The 19,510-nt window shown below is 37.5% G+C and overlaps 1 protein-coding gene across 1 annotated transcript; it reads right to left on the bottom strand.

Annotated features, from left to right (window-relative positions):
• Positions 1–2,991: 2,991 nt before the first annotated feature.
• Positions 2,992–19,056, bottom strand: scamp2 (secretory carrier membrane protein 2). Its single transcript, XM_082160740.1, has 9 exons — positions 18,899–19,056; positions 14,774–14,851; positions 14,470–14,544; positions 13,543–13,657; positions 12,276–12,404; positions 6,524–6,683; positions 5,764–5,865; positions 4,187–4,304; positions 2,992–4,107 (listed from the first exon to the last, which is right to left on the bottom strand). The coding sequence occupies exons 1-9, from the start codon at positions 18,953–18,955 to the stop codon at positions 3,961–3,963; spliced, it is 981 nt and encodes a 326-aa protein (XP_082016866.1). The 5' UTR covers positions 18,956–19,056; the 3' UTR covers positions 2,992–3,960.
• Positions 19,057–19,510: the final 454 nt, after the last annotated feature.

Below are 19,510 nucleotides of genomic sequence, written 5' to 3'. Positions count from 1 at the left end.
TTATTGCAAATTATAGTAGCTCATTGTTTTCCACAACTTATCAATTCTGATTTTACGATCTGAAAAATCGTTGATGGATAAAAGATAAAAGGTAAGTTGTGGCCAAATCAAAACGGACCCAGTACAAAGCCTTGTGGGACACCGCTGGTTAAAACAAAGAGCATGGGATTGTCAAATGGCTGTTTCTCACACTGAAAAAAAGGTGTATTGAATTTAAATGATTTATTCATGATCATCAGTTCCACGTGAATCAAGTTACTCAAATTTGTTCAAGAAACAAAGTGATATATGGAGTTCCAAAGTGATATATGGTTCCCTGACAAGATTTATTCTATTTCAGTCATTTTCGTCACCACTAAATTATAAGATTGTGTTAGCTAGCTAACGAACTATTAGATATAAATATCACATTAACTCTTTCCCCACCATTAACAAAATTTCCCGGCAATCCATGTTTTCACTGTTGTACGGTAGGGGGCGCTATTACACATCTTTAGAAAGAGTACTGACTATCTGGATCAAGACATGCAAAAAAGCAACAGAAACAAGCAATAAAAGCATTGCTTATGCATGTAGTCTTTGACAAAAAAAAAACTAGGCTACACTTTTTGTTCAAAATGTTGCACTAGCACTAGCAGCTACTCACTTGTCCAGAAGAAACAGTGCAACCTCGGCGTCCGATTGAAACATTTTCAGTTCTTTAAGTTCTCTCCACCTTTCAAAAGCCTTCCCGATAACTATTCATGTCTTGGAATTAACACGATGGTATTCCCTCGCCCTAATCCTCCTCCTCCTCCTCTTGGGGATTGACTCAGCCATGTTCAATTTCTCTTGTTCGTTGATAGACATTGGCTTCTTCTTCAGCTCCGACTTCGCGTGCAGCCGTCACCGTGCACGAGCGCAAAACCTCACAACACCCACCCCCTGTCGGTGATTGGTTGGAACACTATTTATTTTGGTTTTGAGTGGTTGGTGAAACCAATTGTTTTTGTGTGCAGATTTTTGACGGCCTGCTTATGGGGCGGGCAGCTAGCGGATCGTTAGGAAAGATTAGATGAATGTGTATCATTTATGTTTGGGCCTTTTTTGGGCCTGAAATCGCAGATACAACCTTTAATAAACAATGGCCAAGGGTATAGTCCAATACAGCTAAAACATTTAGGGCCCTATTTTAACGATCTGAAACGCAAGTATCAAACGCGAAACGCAAGTAACTTTGTGGGCGGGTCTTGGGCGCTGTTGCTATTATACCGGCGGGATAAATGACTCTTGACCCCGACGCAAATCTAAAATGGGTTGGTCTGAAGTAGCTTCATTACTCATAGGTGTGGTTTGGGCGTAACGTGAAATAAACCAATCAGAGCGACATCTCACATTCCCTTTAAGAGCAGGCGCGCTTGTTCCATGGCGGATTGCTATTATAACGGCGGATTTGCCAGGCGCACGCCAGGAGCGGTTCACAGCCGAGGAGACCGACGTTCTCGTCAGGGCCGTAAAACACAGAGAAGTGACATTGTATGAGGATGGGAGAAACCCACCCAAATTAGCTTCGGTTAAACAGGCATATAATAATTTGGGTAAATGTGTAAGGTAGATCTATGTCTATTTTTTCACATCTTCATGGTCACAACAATGATTTCCCTCGTGTTGTAATATTTTCCTTGTAATCATGTATGGTTTGCAAAAAATGAGAACTGCTGCGTCTGTGTGTAGATGAGAGAAGCAAAGTGTATGTGCGTTGTGCACACGCTACATTATGGCCAAGCATGCGCCCTTAAAATAGCATCTGAACGCACCACTGACTTTAAACTAGGGTTTTCCTGGTCTGTGGCGGAATTGTTTTCTGAAACTGCAAAATAGCACCAGGGAACGTTTGCAACATGCCTCATCTTTGCGCTGAACCTAATTTACCGACGTGCGTCTGTGTAGTGCCAAGAGAAATCTGAATCATTCCCTTCCGAAACTTGCAGACGCGATTGAGCGCGAGAAGTTGTAGCTGTATATTCAAGTGATCGCTAAGGCAAAGTGACATAGCCTACTATACAGTAAGTTGTATCTACAGTAAAGAGTGAGATAGTGAGCAACTCTAAAAACTTACACATGTGGAGGGAGATGACTCGATGGTGAATGTAAAGGAGAGCACAGTTGAATGACTTGAATTGAAATCAAATATGGGACGACTTCTGTCCATGGTCATGTGCACACTAGCCTAACCAGACATCTGCAACTTTTACACCATCCAGACTGCACTCTACTTGTCCCTGACAGCTGCTGAAAAAGGTTTGAATCAACGATGAATCTGTTTTGACTGCTAAATTCTGCGTTATGTTCTGCAATGTGTACTTCCGAGGGTTAAAATCATCGGTTCATTTCTTGATTGCCGTTTTGACAGCGTCCACCTGGACATTTTAGTCATATTGGCGAATTCTCCTTAATTATTGCCCTGTTTTGATCTGTTTTCCTGGAAAATGTATTTATTTATTATTTTATTTTATCATCGTTATTTTGTTTTAAGGAGATACAAATTGTGCTTATCAACCTTAAATGACATGAAATTATATCACATTATTTTGGTAGTAACATTTTGGGCGGTTTTTTCTTGTAGTGGGCGGGTTTTGGTGAGCTTTTGGGCTGGCAAAACACCGTCCCAATCTGGCAACACTAGTATGCTGGGAACTACAGTTTCAGAAGTCCCGTTTTCTCTACTCAATGTAATCTAGCAGATTGAACGTTATCAAGTTTAGAAGAGAAGCACTATTTTGTTGTGTAGATCACAAATATCATGATTAAATCGGACAATCTGGTTTCCCTTTTATTTAATTTTTTTTAGCACATCTTCAACCTACTAAAGGACATTGAAATGTATTGTGCTTGATATGATCATGTGACATGCTGAGGGTTGGTTAACCAGGAATTCTGCTCAAAATGCAAACGATATAGACCGATCATTAATTTTTTGCTTGATACCATAAACAAATGACTCGGACAAAATTTGTTAATCAGAAAAAATTTATTTGCTCAAAAAAACTTCCATTCACTGTTGAAAAAAAAAAATCTCATCTCATCTGACAAAATTATATAACCCTTTCTTGCTAATATTATCTGGCATTATTTTGAGTTGTTAACATGCATTTCAGGACCATTTTACTGCAAACCCTTTTACACGTTTGTGTTTCAAAAAGCTAGGACTTTCCGATGCTAAAAAAACCAAAAAAACATCAACCATGTAAAATTTAACCGAGTACTAGTAAAACTATTTTGATTTGACCGTTTACAATCAGTAGCCTAAAAAGCCTGTACACATGAACAATGGTTATCAAACATTTATGCAGCGTGAAACAAACCTACATCACCTTCAGTCTTACGATTAAGACAATAATAGCAATGTTCTCCGTGTCCGTCAAGATTCCAAGGTCATGATTCTAATGCTTCCATGGAATTCTGAGTGCATGTCATTATTCTTTGGCACTAATAAAGAATGCAGAATAAAAAAATCTAATTATATTTTAGGAATGATGCTTTTGAAGTCTTCAGTAGAACTATAGCATAAACCCTCACATGCATGTAACCGTCTTCATCACTGCTGTGAGAAGGGTTTGAGTTCCTTTCATGATCGTTTTATTAATTGTAATTTAAGGACACTGATCGGCTCCTGTATCACTCCGGATAACAGGGGAAACATTAAATTACTTTATATACAGCATAACCGAGGTCAAAAAGGATACAGGACATTTTCTGCATACATACAAATATACAAACTCACTGATGAACATTTAAACTTCATACCTTCCAAAAAAAATAAAAAAATAACCCACATGAAAGTAGTGCCTCTGCAGTCTAAAGACCAAACTGGGACCAAATGAAGATGCAGAACCAAAGCCGGTGATGGAGGGCAACGTTTGTGAGCGCAGCTGGGCTTTGGGTTCTGGATGAGCAGGAAGTGATGCGTGATTCCTGGCTCTAGTTCCTCTGAAACGAGCTCTGGGCGGCACTGGTGGCGGCGGTGGCGGCTGCGTTCTGGAAATTGCGGTTCGTGAGGACGCCCTGGGAGAACTCCTGCTGGGCCTTCTGGAAACTGGCACCAGTGCGACGGTAGTTGGAATGAACCTGGAAAACACCAACGACACATCAAGCCAAACCAAAGAGCCACAGAGTTTCACTCTAAACCTCTGAGCTGCTTACTCACCATTTTCAGTAAAAAGACGGAGAGCGCGGCACTGGCCGTGAAGAAGGCCGCCACCACCATCATAATGATGCCGACCGCTCTATTAGAACTCATCGCCTGTATGGCGGTGATCCAGCCGCTGGAATCAAGAAGAACAGCGAGTAAATAATGTATGGTTGATCCGGCTAAATTATGCTTTGCTACTACAAATATGTCCATACAAAAGAATATTTCAGATCTTCTATTGGGAGTAGATACTTTTTTTTTTTTTTTTTTTTTTGCATGCAATATATACTATATTTTGTTTAGAATGAATGGAATTAAAAAAAACAAAAGTAAAAAATAAAATAAAAATGGTTTGATTTTGAATTATATTCTATAAAATTAATGCATATATCAAACAAATTAATAATATACATTTTTTGGGCAATACATACAAATTTAATAATATACATGATATATACACACACACACACACATACATATATATATATATATATAAATGATAATTTTATTTATTTTATCTCTAAATGTATTCTATAACATATGTATACATATATTTTATTAAATTAATTTACACATATATATTTAATAAATTAAAAATATAAATTAAAAAGAAAACTATTCTAAAACATGTTAAATATTTCACATTTTTACAATATATACTATGTGTTTTATTTAGAATGATCTGAATTCTAAAAACGTAAATAAAATATAAAAATAAAATATATAAAATTGTTTGATATTGAATTATATTCTATAACATTAATACAGATATCAAACAAATAAATATAAAAATTATATATTATATAATATATATTTTTAACTAATTGTATTCTATTAAATACATATATATACATTTTATTACATTCATATACATCATCATACATATATATTTATAAAATTTTAACTATATAAAAAATTTAAAAAGAAAACAATTCTAAAACAAATGTTATATATTTCTAGCTATATTCTACAATTGCCACATGTCTATTTTTCACATTACATGCACATGAAATACAGATTTCAGCAGTATTTATGAATATTTATGAAAACTAAACTAAATGGAATTTCTAGTTTATAAATCAAACTAGCACAGATATGCAGGAAATCCCCTGTATAACCAATCATACAGTTTAGCCTCATTATTCAAAAATATTTAAATCTCAGAATGCTGCAACTGACCAATCAGAATGAAGAGAGTCTCATATTAACATTATTCTACTGAGAATACGGAGTACTGAGAAATCAAGCACTTTTATTTCAGGGCAAACGCGCTGCTTTAAGAGGAAAGGATAAAGCAAGAAGTTTCAAGAGCAAGAGGACATACTTCAGATAGGAAGCAAGAGTTTTAAAGGAAGTCCAGCAGCAGAAAACCGTTAGTTGAGGAAGAGACACTGGTCAAAGAGAAGAAGAGAGAGCTGAGTGTGAGAGACACATCTGTCACAGAGGAGAACAGACAAACGGTGCAGCTCACAGGCGGTGAGCCTCACTTCTGCGCTCAAATATTCCTTTAACACTCGCAATAGTGAAACAACAACTACTAGTGAATTACTGTAGTCCAGAATGAAGCTGTGAAGAAATGAGTTTACTCATACCTGTTGCCCCAATTGGGAATGCCCACGCTCTGAATCACAGACACCACGATCTGACCGAAGAAAATGAAGAAGAAGAAGAAGAAATTGAAGGAGCTGTCAGACCTGAAAGAGAAATAAATATATGAATTATCGAAGTGACAGAAATGTGCAGAAAATATCCCATAAGCATGATGTCATCAGGGGCCGGATTCACCAAAATCCTCACCAAACAGCCGCTGTGGCTCGTGCTTTTACGAAGTTACTAGACACTCAGCATTTTCACTGGCCTATATTTTGACATTGATAACATGGGTAAAAACTGCCATACAGATATTTTTAAAGGAACCGTATGTAAGATTGTGGCCAAAACTGGTACTGCAATCACTTTCAAATTACTGTAGAGCGGTGTATCAGTTAAAGGGATAGTTCACATAAAAATGAAAATTCTGTCATCATTTACTCGTCCTCAAGTTGTTTCAAACCTGTATGAGTTTCTTTCTTCTGCTGAACACAAAAGAAGATATTTTGAAGAATGTCGGTGACCAAACAGTTGATGGACCCCATTTTTTTCCTACTATGGAAGTCATCTTCCTTTGTCTTCAGCAGAAGAAAGAAACTCATACAGGTTTGAAACAACTTGAGGACGAGTAAATGATGACAGAATTTTCATTTTTATGTGAACTATTCCTTTAAGAAGAATTTTTTTACGAATATTTGGTGAATCCGGCCCCAGGTTGTGTCATTTGAACACATGAGAGTATATTAAAGGAGAGAGACTCACCGGAAGGCTTTATAGACGGGCCTGTACCAGCAGAGGAAGGAGCATGGGGCGAACAAGATGAACCAGAGGATGGAGAGGCCGAAGTCAACGCCTGCTGATGAGCTAGTGGTGAAAAACGCCAGACAGGCCAGGACGTTCAGAAACAGCGTCACACACTGCCCTGCACGGACACACACACACACACACACACACACACACACACACACACACACACACACACACACACACACACACACACACACATCAAACAAGAGAAATGCCTGATACGAGCTCAGCTCAATCTGATAGATCAATTCATCCAGTCCTAAAACTCAACACTGAAAGTCCTGTTTCCCTTCACAATACAGATGTTAAATGTATTACAGCGAGTTTGAAACACATTTACTTCCTTCCTTAAAAAAAATTATATATATATATATATATATACAGGGTGCGATTTGCCGGGGGGGATGCGTGGGATTTCCCCCTTTCTGGTCAATGTATCCCTGCCTCTGCTTAATTATTTTTATCCCCGGTGGGGATAAATTTATCCCCCCCTCAAAGTGATCAGTGCTACTACACTAGTGGCGAGGCGGATCACAAAACTTATCACGGATCCGTGGTTTGATTAAAATCCTTTTTATTTTAAAATGCGCTACTTTGACTGGCTCCGCAGCCTCTCTGTAACCACCACTCTGCAGACTTGCTCAATGTCCCGCCCACGGCGCTATATGATTGGTTACACCTCACGAGTAATAGCCTATCAACACTTGCGAGACGGTTGCAGGTCTTTTTTTACGCTGCATATGCAGCATATTACTGAAGCGGGAATAAACATCACAATCTGATTATCTGTTTCTATGATGACAAGCAGAGTTAGTGCTGAGGTTGCACATACGGTGTTTTACTCAACTGAGGCTAAGCAAAGGTTTTTTGATTACTCACTCACTCTTGAGTGTCTGGCGTGAGTGATTTCAATGTTAAGTCAATGTAAAGACGCGTTTACGCGCGTCTAGAGGTCCTGCGGCGCGATGCGTGTCGCGCGGCGCGGTAGACGCGAAGCCCGAATGAGGCGAATTGACTTTGTCGGCCCGGCCCGACACATTAACTGTATGTTATGAGCCCGAGCCCAATTTAAACCCAGGGGTGGCGCCAGGGAAGTTGAGATGAAGCAAAGATGAAGTTGACGATCGCCATTTCCGTAGTGAATGCGCATATATGGAGAAATGCATGGATTACATCAGAGTGTTGCCTATTTCTTTTTGTTTTGAATTGTTTCGTTTAAAGACATTTCAAGCGTTCTTTAGATATATTTCTTAATATTCTCTTTGAGGCATACACTTAGTTTCGGTTAATTTATGATGAGATCCGCTTAAGTTATCGTGCAGTGCAAGTAACCGCGGCGGCGCCTCTGATTATAGCCTTTGTCTGCTATATTTGCTTCTTATTTATTAAATACACGCAATTCGTTGATGAAAAATGTATTAAAATTAAGATACAATTTATACAGAACGAAATTCACTTTAAAGAAAGGCTTTCTACAAAACAAAACTTAATGAAATAGTCAAAATCATGTCTAACCCACTCCAAGTCTCCCGATATATACTGCACATCCTATCTTACTCGTGCTGCTGTTCACTTTTCATAAATCAACATAGATGGAAAAAAATAACAATAATATTTTAACAAATATGAAACTAAATGAGCTTATTTAATGGCTACAACACATATAGTAGGCCTATACAGACACTCTATTTGTACAAATTGCTGCACATTCATTTACTGCTTCTGAATTTTGCACACATAAGTTGAAAGGCATTTGTTTGTGCATAGTAAAACATATCTGCAACATTTATCAAGTTCACGGATATTGTGCGTGCATTTATTAATTATTATCATAATGAATAATGCAACAAGGACAAATCATGTAAACTGCCTTGTTTGTTTATTCAGAATGAAATGGATCGCAAATGGATCTGAAAGAAGAAACGTAAAAAATAAATAAAATAAAATAAAAATAAAACGTGAAAAATTATGAACACAGAAAATGAACTTTGGATGAACTTTGGATGGCCTAGGAGGAGTAGCCCTAGTAGGCTACAACTCTAATTTAATTCAACAAGGTTTTAGAATATAGAATATTTTTTAAACAAAATAAATATTTTTAAAGATTATTATCCCGGGCCGGTGTGATGCGTGCGAGTGGAGGAGCATGACACGTGACGTGTTGCATTTTGTAACACAAGTGCTGGATCAAGGGCCCGGGTCGGGTCGGGTCAAATTCGGGCTCGGGCAGAGAATCTAAACTCTGATTTATCTGATCCTGTCCATTAGCTTTGATCCATGTACGGCTTTTCAGAATGTCACCAAGTACAAATATTTGTAATAGTATGTAATTTTTCAGCACGAAAACTCTTGTTAGCTAGCTGGGAACAATGAAAAGGGTCCAGAGCAGCAAATGCAGTGAATGAAGTTCTTGTTCTCATGATTTATTTTTATGAATAAAAATGTTTCAAAACATCCCCCCCTCTGTTTTTTTCACAAATCGCACCCTGTATATATATATATATATATATATATAGTGAGGAAAATAAGTATTTGAACACCCTGCTATTTTGCAAGATCTCCCACTTAGAAATCATGGAGGGGTCTGAAATTGTCATCGTAGGTGCATGTCCACTGTGAGAGACATGATCTAAAAAAAAAAATTCAGAAATCACATCACTAGTCTATCAGCTAGAATTCTGACCCTCAAAGACCTGTTAGTCTGCCTTTAAAATGTCCACCTCCACTCCATTTATTATCCTAAATTAGATGCACCTGTTTGAGGTCGTTAGCTGCATAAAGACACCTGTCCACCCCATACAATCAGTAAGAATCCAACTACTAACATGGCCAAGACCAAAGAGCTGTCCAAAGACACTAGAGACAAAATTGTACACCCTCCACAAGGCTGGAAAGGGCCAGGGGGAAATTGCCAAGCAGCTTGGTGAAAAAAGGTCCACTGTTGGAGCAATCATTAGAAAATGGAAGAAGCTAAACATCACTGTCAATCTCCCTCGGACTGGGGCTCCATGCAAGATCTCACCTCGTGGGGTCTCAATGATCCTAAGAAAGGTGAGAAATCAGCCCAGAACTACACGGGAGGAGCTGGTCAATGACCTGAAAAGAGCTGGGACCACCGTTTCCAAGGTTACTGTTGGTAATACACCAAGACGTCATGGTTTGAAATCATGCATGGCACGGAAGGTTCCCCTGCTTAAACCAGCACATGTCAAGGCCCGTCTTAAGTTTGCCAATGACCATTTGGATGATCCAGAGGAGTCATGGGAGAAAGTCATGTGGTCAGATGAGACCAAAATAGAACTTTTTGGTCATAATTCCACTAAACGTGTTTGGAGGAAGAAGAATGATGAGTACCATCCCAAGAACACCATCCCTACTGTGAAGCATGGGGGTGGTAGCATCATGCTTTGGGGGTGTTTTTCTGCACGTGGGACAGGGCGACTGCACTGTATTAAGGAGAGGATGACCGGGGCCATGTATTGCGAGATTTTGGGGAACAACCTCCTTCCCTCAGTTAGAGCATTGAAGATGGGTCGAGGCTGGGTCTTCCAACATGACAATGACCCGAAGCACACAGCCAGGATAACCAAGGAGTGGCTCTGTAAGAAGCATATCAAGGTTCTGGCGTGGCCTGGCCAGTCTCCAGACCTAAACCCAATAGAGAATCTTTGGAGGGAGCTCAAACTCTGTGTTTCTCAGCGACAGCCCAGAAACCTGACTGATCTAGAGAAGATCTGTGTGGAGGAGTGGGCCAAAATCCCTCCTGCAGTGTGTGCAAACCTGGTGAAAAACTACAGGAAACGTTTGACCTCTGTAATTGCAAACAAAGGCTACTGTACCAAATATTAACATTGATTTTCTCAGGTGTTCAAAAACTTATTTGCAGCTGTATCATACAAATAAATAGTTAAAAAATCATACATTGTGATTTCTGTTTTTTTTTTTTCCGATTATGTCTCTCACAGTGGACATGCACCTACGATGACAATTTCAGACCCCTCCATGATTTCTAAGTGGGAGAACTTGCAAAATAGCAGGGTGTTCAAATACTTATTTTCCTCACTGTATATACCTAATACTTAATATAAAAATAAAGGTTAATTTAAAATATTAATAAATACCATGACAGTATATAAATAAGAAATAAACACTTTTATATTAAAAAAAAATTAAAAAAAATGAGTCGATAGGATGGTAAAACTTTTTTTTTTAAATGAAAAATTATGAATATATATTTTTTTTGTACTTGGAACAACATACTCTGATGAATCAATCAAAATAAGAGCATTTATATGTAATAAGAAATGAAAAAAGGGTTGCACTTTATTTCACCATATCTGTACTTACAGTGTACTTACACACAGAAGTACTGAGTAGTGTAAGGTAACTACATGGGTGAAGTTAAGGTTTATGGGGTTCAGTTAAGGTTTATGGGGTTAAGTTAAGGTTTATGGGGTTCAGTTAAGGTTTATGGGGTTAAGTTAAGGTTTATGGGGTTCAGTTAAGGTTTATGGGGTTCAGTTGAGTTTTAGGGGGTTAAGTTGAGGTTTAGGGGGTTAAGTTGAGGTTTAGGGGGTTAAGTTGAGGTTTAGGGGGTTAAGTTGAGGTTTATGGGGTTCAGTTAAGGTTTATGGGGTTCAGTTAAGGTTTATGGGGTTAAGTTAAGGTTTATGGGGTTCAGTTAAGGTTTATGGGGTTCAGTTGAGTTTTAGGGGGTTAAGTTGAGGTTTAGGGGGTTAAGTTGAGGTTTAGGGGGTTAAGTTGAGGTTTAGGGGGTTAAGTTAAGGTTTATGGGGTTCAGTTAAGGTTTAGGGGGTTGAGTTGAGGTTTATGGGGTTCAGTTAAGGTTTAGGGGGTTAAGTTGAGGTTTAGGGGGTTAAGTTGAGGTTTATGGGGTTCAGTTAAGGTTTATGGGGTTCAGTTAAGGTTTAGGGGGTTGAGTTGAGGTTTATGGGGTTAAGTTGAGGTTTATGGGGTTCAGTTAAGGTTTAGGGGGTTAAGTTGAGGTTTAGGGGGTTAAGTTAAGGTTTAGGGGGTTGAGTTGAGGTTTATGGGGTTCAGTTAAGGTTTAGGGGGTTAAGTTGAGGTTTAGGGGGTTAAGTTGAGGTTTATGGGGTTCAGTTAAGGTTTATGGGGTTCAGTTAAGGTTTAGGGGGTTAATTTGAGGTTTATGGGGTTCAGTTAATGTTTATGGGGTTCAGTTAAGGTTTATGGGGTTCAGTTAAGGTTTAGGGGGTTAAGTTGAGGTTTATGTGGTTCAGTTAATGTTTAGGGGGTTAAGTTAAGGTTTAGGGGGTTAAGTTGAGGTTTATGGGGTTAAGTTAAGGTTTAGGGGGTTAAGTTGAGGTTTATGGGGTTCAGTTAAGGTTTAGGGGGTTAAGTTAAGGTTTAGGGGGTTAATTTAAGGTTTAGGGGGTTAATTTAAGGTTTAGGGAGTTAATTTAAGGTTTAGGGGGTTAAGGTTTAGGGAGTTAAGTTGAGGTTTAGGGAGTTCAGTTAAGGTTTAGGGAGTTAAGTTAAGGTTTAGGGGGTTCAGTTAAGGTTTAGGGGGTTAATTTAAGGGGGTTAATTTAAGGTTTAGGGAGTTAATTTAAGGTTTAGGGGGTTAAGGTTTAGGGGGTTCAGTTGAGGTTTAGGGGGTTCAGTTGAGGGTTAGTATCTAGTTAGTGTCATTAGAACAGCTTGATGTTGACGCTGTTAAACTCACACATCCACAGGTAATACATCATCTTGCAGAGTCTCTGATGCTCCAGCGGGATCTCCTCAGAGAAGTCCTGGTAGAAGCAAGGCTTGATGGGAAAGAATTTGGGGAGAGGAGGCCAGTTGTTCTGTTTGCCTGAGGAGAAACAGACGCCCATATCACACAAAACTCGTCAAACACTCACAACAAATAAAGACGCTATGGACCCGTCTGTTGATTTATGCAACTGTGTGAGTTCAGATGTGTGTGCAAACACACTCAGAGGGAAATACTAGCATACTGTGCACTAAACACTGCATACTATTTTTTGTTTGCATTATATATGTATGTGTGTTTGTATATATATATATATATATATATATATATATATATATATATATATATATATATATATATATATATATATATATATATATATACATACATACACACACACGTGATTAATCGATTTGACAGCCCTAGAACAAATAAAACTATAAAACCATAAAAACATTTTCATTACTTAAAATAAAATAGGTGAGTAATAAAATTTGTTTAAAATAAATAATTGATTTTAGTTAGTAATTGTTCATTGTTGGTTCATAGTTCACAGTGCATTAATTCATGTTAACAAAAAAAAAAACTTGATTTTGAAAAATATATGATTAAATGTTGAAATTAACATTAAGTAAATACTGCATAAGTATTGTTTATTGTTCATTATTAGTTCATGATAACTAATGAACCCTTATTTTTAAAGTGCTACCATAAAAACTCACTATTAATTTTATTTCAGTCAAGGCAACATTTCTCGTTTTTGTTCAGTTTAAGATGAAGGACTGCAATAACAAACTAAATCAACTAAAACTTATATAGACATATTTAAACAAAACTAAAATTAATAAAAATGGCAAAAACGCAAGAAAATGACCAAAAACTTCGAATTTAAATGAAACGGGAAAAATATAAAAATAGAATCTAATTCAAAACATTAACAAAAACTGTAATAGTATATAATATAACACTAATAAGAGCATAATATGCAGTGATAAATCTATTAAACATGCAACATGAGCCCAGATGACGCCCAGTTCTCTCACACTTCAGTGTAGTTTTGTATATAATTGTCTTAACTCGTGGCAGTCTGATTAAATTATGTCTCAAGAGCATGAACACTGTGGCTGTAATCACAAGTAGTTTATTCATCCCACATTGTGGGATCCTGCACCTCATGCAAACGCGATGGCGGATGATCGTGGTGTACACACTGCAGGATCAGAGAAGTGTGTGTTACCTGTAGTCGCTCCTTGGCTCTGAAGCTCTTGTTCTCGTCGATCGAGCTCGGCTGCTTTCCTCTCCAGCTCCTCCTGCTGTTTGAGCAGATTCGCCTGCGCAGCTGCAGCCTGGGCCTGCGCACACCATTCAGCTCAATTCACCTTTATTTGTATAGTGCTTTTCACAATACACATTATTTCAAAGCAGCTTTACAGAAAATGCATGAGTCAACATTACAATTTAGAGTGATCTGTTATCAGAGGAAACTGTCTAAGTTATGTGTTTCAGAAATGTACATGTACAAATCACAGTTAGCTAAAAATGTATTAATTTAAATAATGTAATAATGTAATGCAGAAACAATGAGTTCATTGAAGTAATGAATACTTGTTTGTTAACAAATGATTATGACTTTTAGAAAATACAGACAGAGACAGACAGGGAACGCTTACAACCTTTGAAGACACGTGCGTGTGTGTGTTGTGTGTGTGTGTGTGTGTGTGTGTGTGTGTGTGTGTGTGTGTGTGTGTACTTGTACAACTATCTTTGTGAGGACCAGTTTGAGTTTTAGACCATTGGAGTGAGGACAAAGAGAGTAAAGTGAGGACATTTTGGCCTGTCCTGACTTTCTGAGAGCCCTTTAAAGGCCTGTTTGAGGGTCAAGACTTGGTTTTAGGGATCAGGTTATAATGAGGTTAAGGGTCGGTTTAGGGTCAGGGGTCGGGTTAGGCACTTAGTTGTGATGGGTAAGGTTAGGGTAAGCGGCTAGAGATTGCACTGTGTCAATGAATGTCCTCATAAAGATAGATGTACAAGAAAGTGTGTGTGTGTGTAAGTGTGTGTGTGTGTGTGTGTGTGTGTGTGTGTGTGTGTGTGTGTGTGTGTGTGTGTGTGTGTGTGTGTGTGTGTGTGTGTGTGTGTGTGTGCTTGCGTGTGAGACGCTGACCTTTGGCCCGGGATCCACTGAGGGCTGCAGGACCGCAGGTTGAGACGGGGCGCTGGAGGGCGGGATGGTGCTTCCCTGACACCGAAAAACATCATTATTGGGATTTTATTAATGAATAATAAAATGTAAAGCATTGGTGTTTTGTATCACATTGCTGTTGGAGCTTGAACACACATACACACATTGTTAACCGTGGTAAAACCAGCTTATTGCTTTATTACATTAGAGTTCAGAGAACAATTACACAACTCTGATAAAGATACTGGTCTTACACACCCAGTGGAATAATGTTTGTTAGACTCACCGAGTTGCCATCAGGAAACGGACTGAAACTTTCTATGCCATCGATTGAAGAGTTCGTCACCTGAGTGACAGACGGATCCTGAAAGAGATGGACACAGTATTATTATTAGACAATAATTATAATGAATTATTATAATGCACACTATACCAATCAAAACATCATCATAGAATGATTTCTGAAGGATCATGTGACACTGAAGACTGGAATAATGATGCTGAAAATACAGCTTTGATCACAGGAATAAATTACACCTTACCACAAATTCACATAGAAAACAGTTATTTTAAATTGCAATAATATTTCACAATATTACTGTTTTTACTGTGTTTTTCATTAAATAAATGCAGCCTTGGTGACCAATTGTGTGTGTGTGTGTGTGTGTTTGTATAAATATGTATACATGAAATATAAAATAATAAATATTATATTAAATATTAAATAACTGAATATATATCATTTCACTATAATAATTTATATTATAAATATTGTTATTATTATATGATAATGTTTAAATGGCATTAATTCAATTATTTAATAATTAATATATATATATATTTTTTTTTTATTATTATTATTTCATGGATCCAAAACAAATTAATCCAAATCAAATCTAAATTTATTTATAAAGCACCTTAAAAGCCACAGTGAACCCAAGTGCTGTTTAAAAAGAAAAGAAAAAAAGGATAAAATAAAATGCAATAAAAAATAAATAAAAAAAAAGTCAAAATAATGTAAATGCATCCAATCCAAAACTAATGGTCCTTACAAAGTAGCAAAGGCCTCATTAAACAAATACATCTTATGACGGGTTGTAAACATGTTTAGCGAGGTGGAGGATCTGAGACACTGGTCAACCAATCACAGCTCAGAAATCCCCATCTCCTTCCTGACCGAGGACTTCAAGGAGCGGCCGGTTTTGCCGTCTTTTGAAATTGAATTGAAACCATGATGCGAGTGCGTCACAAGTTTTATTGAGTCACATGCCTCAATTACAATACAGTGACATCATCATCATCACAGCGAGGTGAATAGGTCACACTCATCCAATCATATTTCAGATTTCTCTGTGGCCACAATGAGGAAGTCAAATCCTGACATCAGTTCTGATCCTTCCTTACACTAATTCATACAGTCCATCAGTTCATGACTTCAAACCACAGCAGCCACACACACACACACACACACACACACACACACACACGGATCAAACGGGAGCTTTTCAATATACTGAGGCATTTGAGATTCATCTCTGCATTTCTTCAGTGGAGTGTAGTTTGCTCTGCTATAGGCAGATGAGAACAACATCATCTAAATATGTGTGTATGTCGACTCATCTAGAAGACTCTCGTTCACTGATTATTAAAGTGAATCCCCAGCAATCATTAATCACATCTGATGTTGCATCAGCCAGTCTTTACAGGAAGCAACTTAAATATTTACCCAGTGCGGGACACATGAAACACAATAGACATGGAGAACTTCCTTTGTCCTCAGGACTGGAGGATCTTAAAAGGCTCGAATCAGGAAAAATCGAATTCATTGTCCTATAAAATCAACTTTCAGAACATAAAACGAACTTCCACCCCCATCAAAGTATCTAAGCTGCAAAAATACCTCAGAAAGTTGCACAAAATAAATGACAAAAGTATGGAATGAGTGTGTTTGAGCGCGTCTCTGCCGTCTGTCCTGACAAACACACCTGTCCTCATTCCCACAGGCCTCGATCCCGAATCAACACCACAGAAGCTCTTCAGACCAGCGCCTGACAGGACTAGTGTGTTTTACACGTGTTCTAGCGTTTTTAACAATTCCGGTTCTTACCGATTCCCAGTTTCGATTCCAATATGAAAAAAAAACATCAAACATTTAGATATCAAACATATTCTGTGTTTTGTTCTAGAGCTGAAAACCATGAACAAAAATCAGCAGCCTAAAGAACAACCCACTAGTCAACTAGACTAACTAATATACATTTCAAACATTATTAACGACAAGTATACAGTCAGCAAATACAAGGAGAACATAAATTGATTCAACTCGACAAAGTTCAGAAATTGATATCACTGTATAGTTTTCTTTTTATATTAAATCTGTGTTGTTCAGTCAAGATCAGTGAGTGATTTACTTTTCTCTATGTTCTTTGACTAACAGTAACGACACGGACGACAGCAGGTTTATTAGGCTACTGTCTCTTTAAGACCTGATGCACTGATCTAATATACTGTTACACGCGAGTTTTCTTTCTAAACTGTTCACGTTCACCTAACCGACTGTGTTTACGAGGATATTCTGACATCATTTTGTGTGTATTTCTCAGTTCAAGCTCAAGAAGACGTGAAAGAGAACTCAATTCAGTATTCTCGTGCCGAACTGAGTTTCTCTTTCGTGTCTTCTTGCGCTTGAACGGTTTAAAACTATAAATGCACACAGGAATCAATAAGTGGAATCAATTATTAAGGTCTAAAATCTGAAAAACGTCCATCACTGGTCAATCAAACTGTACATCTCATGTGAGTGACAGGTTGCCCCGCCGCCGCCGTCATCAGAGAAGAGAAGTTACTGCAAGAGTGAGGGGAAGTTATTCTGATTAAAAATTATATTTCAACACAAAAACAATGATGTGCACGGATACATAATTTTTTTATCAATACTGCACTAATCTATTAAAAATAAGTCCGATTTCTTAACAGCCGTTCTCTTCTGGCCATAACAATCAACAGGTAATATGATGCACCTTATGAAACATGACATACATTGTGAAAATGGACACTTTCATGGATCAAAACCATCAAACTCAGCAGAAAGTCACTGCAAGCATCACTAAACATCTGAATTATGATTCTATTCCAGCAGACAAGCGATCTGTGTTTCCCGTCGAGGGGGAGGAGGAGCGCAGGAATGTTTGCTTTGTGCATAACTCAATATTCTGCTGCATTAAAGAAACAGATGGAAAATATATGAGACTCCAGACAATGAAAACACAACAAAGATGCCAGATGACAAACAGACTGTAAAACTAAAGCAATCTGTGTGCTGGTGGCACTTAAACTACACTTAATGTCAAATTAATTGAGAGATTACAACATATTTTTACTTTTATAATTGTGCATTTGTCACACAGCAAGACTATTGAATTAACTGCAAAAAAAAAAAAAATCAAACATGTTTAATAAATGCAACTAAAATATACACATTTTACATTCATATTTACATAGATTTTAACTTTTTTTTTATGTGGATTAAAACGGCATGTTATTTGTCAAATATCTTGTCGAAATCCTGACCGGTTTAGTGCATATAATGCATCATTATTATTTAATGTAGCATATATAATGTCTATTTCTTATTACAGTGCATGCCATATTTTTTTATGCATTTAAAAATTGTGCATTTGAACTGCAAAAAAAAATAGTGTAAATGGAATCTATATTCCATTTAGATTTACACTGGAATTCCATTTATTAAATGGAATATACATCAAATGCAATCTATATTCACATTACACATCATAGAATAACCTAGAATCTTACCATAGATAAAAAGCTCATGATATCAAACACACCATTGTGAGATCTGAATTTTTTTGCACTGTACAACGCATTATTATCAATCACGTTTGTTGTTTTCATTCAATAATCAAAATGCATTAATGCAAATCATGTTGTGCAGAAAGCATAATGACAGATCTGCATGTCTGGATCAGATGCGCTCAGGACTCTTGAGTTTTGTCTGACGCATTACAGCTCGATTGTGTGGCGCATTAGTGATGATGAAGAGAAGAACAGTCGAGCACAGGTGATCAGAGCCTCACTCTCACTGTGTGACTCACAGAGTTACATTCAGGCGGTTATGATGTTATTACAGCACTTTACAGTGTTGTGACATTAACAGGAGTGGCGCTCTGGCCTTCAGCGTGTCATCAAACCTGCGCGGATACACACCCTTCACCAGCGACACCTAACAAACTACCAAACTAACACCCGTATCAGAGACCATGACACGTCAACGGCCGAACCGAACCGAAACTCAAAACTCCCATCATCATCACCATCATCATCATCTTCAACACAAACCCTGCGAAACTACCCTCAACACCCGCTTAAATCCCTCAGAAGCGCTTCTCACCTGGAATGGATTGACATCGACTGCATCTTCAAACGGGTTTGAGTCAAATCCCGACATTGTGAGGGACTTTATCCGTCTTTAGAATCCAAACTGAGCGGCACCGGAGAAACACTGCGAACTCTGCTGTTTCCTCTCCGCACTTCCGTAGTGAGTGCGTGACGCGCATGCGCAGCAGATCTGACGGCGACGTCATCAGAAGATAAAAAAAAAAAAATAAAAAAAATGCATGAAAAAACTTTATATCCAGAAAACAAAATGTTCTGACTGTCAACCTAAATCTGACTGTCAATCTCTTTTTTAATGAACTCGATCTCATAAAAAGACTTTTTAAAATAATTATCAATAAAAAAATGAGCACTCAATTACATTATATCGAGATTTTCTCTTTTTATATAATCAGTATAAATTATATAAAAATATAATTCATATTTTAATATTATATAATAACAGAATATTATATAATTTTATATAATATTCTCTTTTTTTCTCTTTTTTTATATAATAATGATCTGACGGCGACATCATCAGAAGATTTTTTTTTTAATGATTATTAAGATTATTATGAGGTAAACTTTTAGATTCTGCATGAAAAAACTTTATATCCAGAAAACA

This window comes from Leuciscus leuciscus (genome assembly GCF_965113295.1).
Source record: "Leuciscus leuciscus genome assembly, chromosome: 25".
Classification (NCBI taxonomy): Eukaryota; Metazoa; Chordata; class Actinopteri; order Cypriniformes; family Leuciscidae; genus Leuciscus; species Leuciscus leuciscus.
Note: the sequence above shows the minus strand (reverse complement) of the source record. Positions and strands in the feature narration are given on the sequence as shown.